Raw genomic sequence first — 1,542 nt, forward strand, 5'->3', positions numbered from 1 at the left:
CATAAGGGGGGCAAGGGGGCACCCCCCCTGGCTGAATGACTGTGTCATATGTTTGTGCTAATTTAAAAAACTTTTTTTCCACAGAATTAGTTTTCAAGGAAAACTAAAGAGCTCTATTAAGCCAAAAATGGGCAGAAATAGTCAAATATTCTTCCAAGGGCAAAACTAACACAAATCACTATAAACAATTAAATGAAACTCAAAACTAATACAAGTTATTATAAATACGTAACCAAGTCAAACTCAAAACGAGCAAAAGTTAACATTACTAGGGCTGACATACCCCATGCCTTCTTAAGACCAGAACATAACTTAGGCTATACTGAAAAAAAAATAATAAAATGACCATGGATTGTCAGTTTAATGTACCTATAAACTCAAAACGAGTAGAAATTATATAATAAATAACCGAGTCAAACTCAAAACCAGCAAAACTTAGCATTACTAGGGCTGAAAACCTCCATGCCTTCTCAAGACCAGAACATAACTTAGGCTTTACTGAAAAGAAAACCCAAAAACAAACAAATGACCATGGATTGTCAGTTGAATCTACCTATACTGATATTTATTCCTTAAAATAAAAAAAAGTGTAAAAAGAGTGAGTAGGAAAAAGTTTTTCATTTATTTAAGTAAAAAAAGTGAAAACATTTAAAAATGTTTTCTTTTCAGTAAAGCGCAAATTATGTTATGGTCTTGAAAAGGCATGGGGGTTATCTGCCCTACTATTGCTAATTTTTGCTCATTTCGAGTTTGACTTTCTGTCCATTTTGAGCATCATTTATTTATTGATAGTGATTTGTGGTAGTTTTACGCTTGGATTATTACTTGACTTCATTTCTGCCTATTTTTTGCTTAATGGAGCTCTTTACTTTTCTTTGAAAAACCTGTTTTGTGGAAAAAGTTTTTCAGATTTGGAGGTAATGATGCTCGTCCGGAGTTAGTTCCCATGCAAATTGGCGCATGAAGAACGACCTCCACATGCCTCTGGATACCTGGCTAGCCACCAGAGAACCAAATACATCTAGGGACGTTTGGGTTGGCAGCCCTCCTCCTGAAACTTCTATTGCTACGAATGGAACCAGAAATTCAGCCTCGGATATATCATTTCAAACCCCGTCTCGACATCGGACCACCCACGGACGATTCCCTCTGAATATGGCTGACCAAGGTGGAATCAATGTGACCACCTGGAATGTTTTGACACTGAACCAACCCGGTTCAAAGCTTCTATTAGCCGGAGAATTAAAGAACTATAAAGTTACAATTGCTGGAATCACTGAAACACATCTATCTGGTGATGGTGAGGAGTACATTGGTGAAGAGCGCACACTACTTTGGTCTGGTGGTCACCAGAAACGAGGAGGTGTTGGCCTAGTGTTGAACAGTACAGCACGCAAGGCCCTCCTGTTATTCACACCAGTTACACCCAGGCTCCTGAGAGCAAGGGTCTACGATAAACATGGAAAAATAACCATAATCACCTGTTATGCCCCACAAATGAAGCCCAGGAAGAAGATAAGGATGACGTCTATACCCTTTTAA

The 1,542-nt window shown here is 38.4% G+C and overlaps 1 protein-coding gene across 1 annotated transcript; it reads left to right on the plus strand.

Annotated features, from left to right (window-relative positions):
* The first annotated feature begins 1,155 nt into the window (after positions 1-1,155).
* On the plus strand, positions 1,156-1,542 carry LOC148939377 (protein CFDP2-like). The gene has a single exon (XM_089106860.1). It carries the CDS (start codon positions 1,156-1,158, stop codon positions 1,540-1,542), a length of 387 nt encoding a protein of 128 aa, XP_088962986.1.

Source organism: Artemia sp. Qi Xiang Cuo, chromosome 21 (assembly GCF_049724085.1).
Source record: "Artemia sp. Qi Xiang Cuo chromosome 21, ASM4972408v1, whole genome shotgun sequence".
Classification (NCBI taxonomy): Eukaryota; Metazoa; Arthropoda; class Branchiopoda; order Anostraca; family Artemiidae; genus Artemia; species Artemia sp. Qi Xiang Cuo.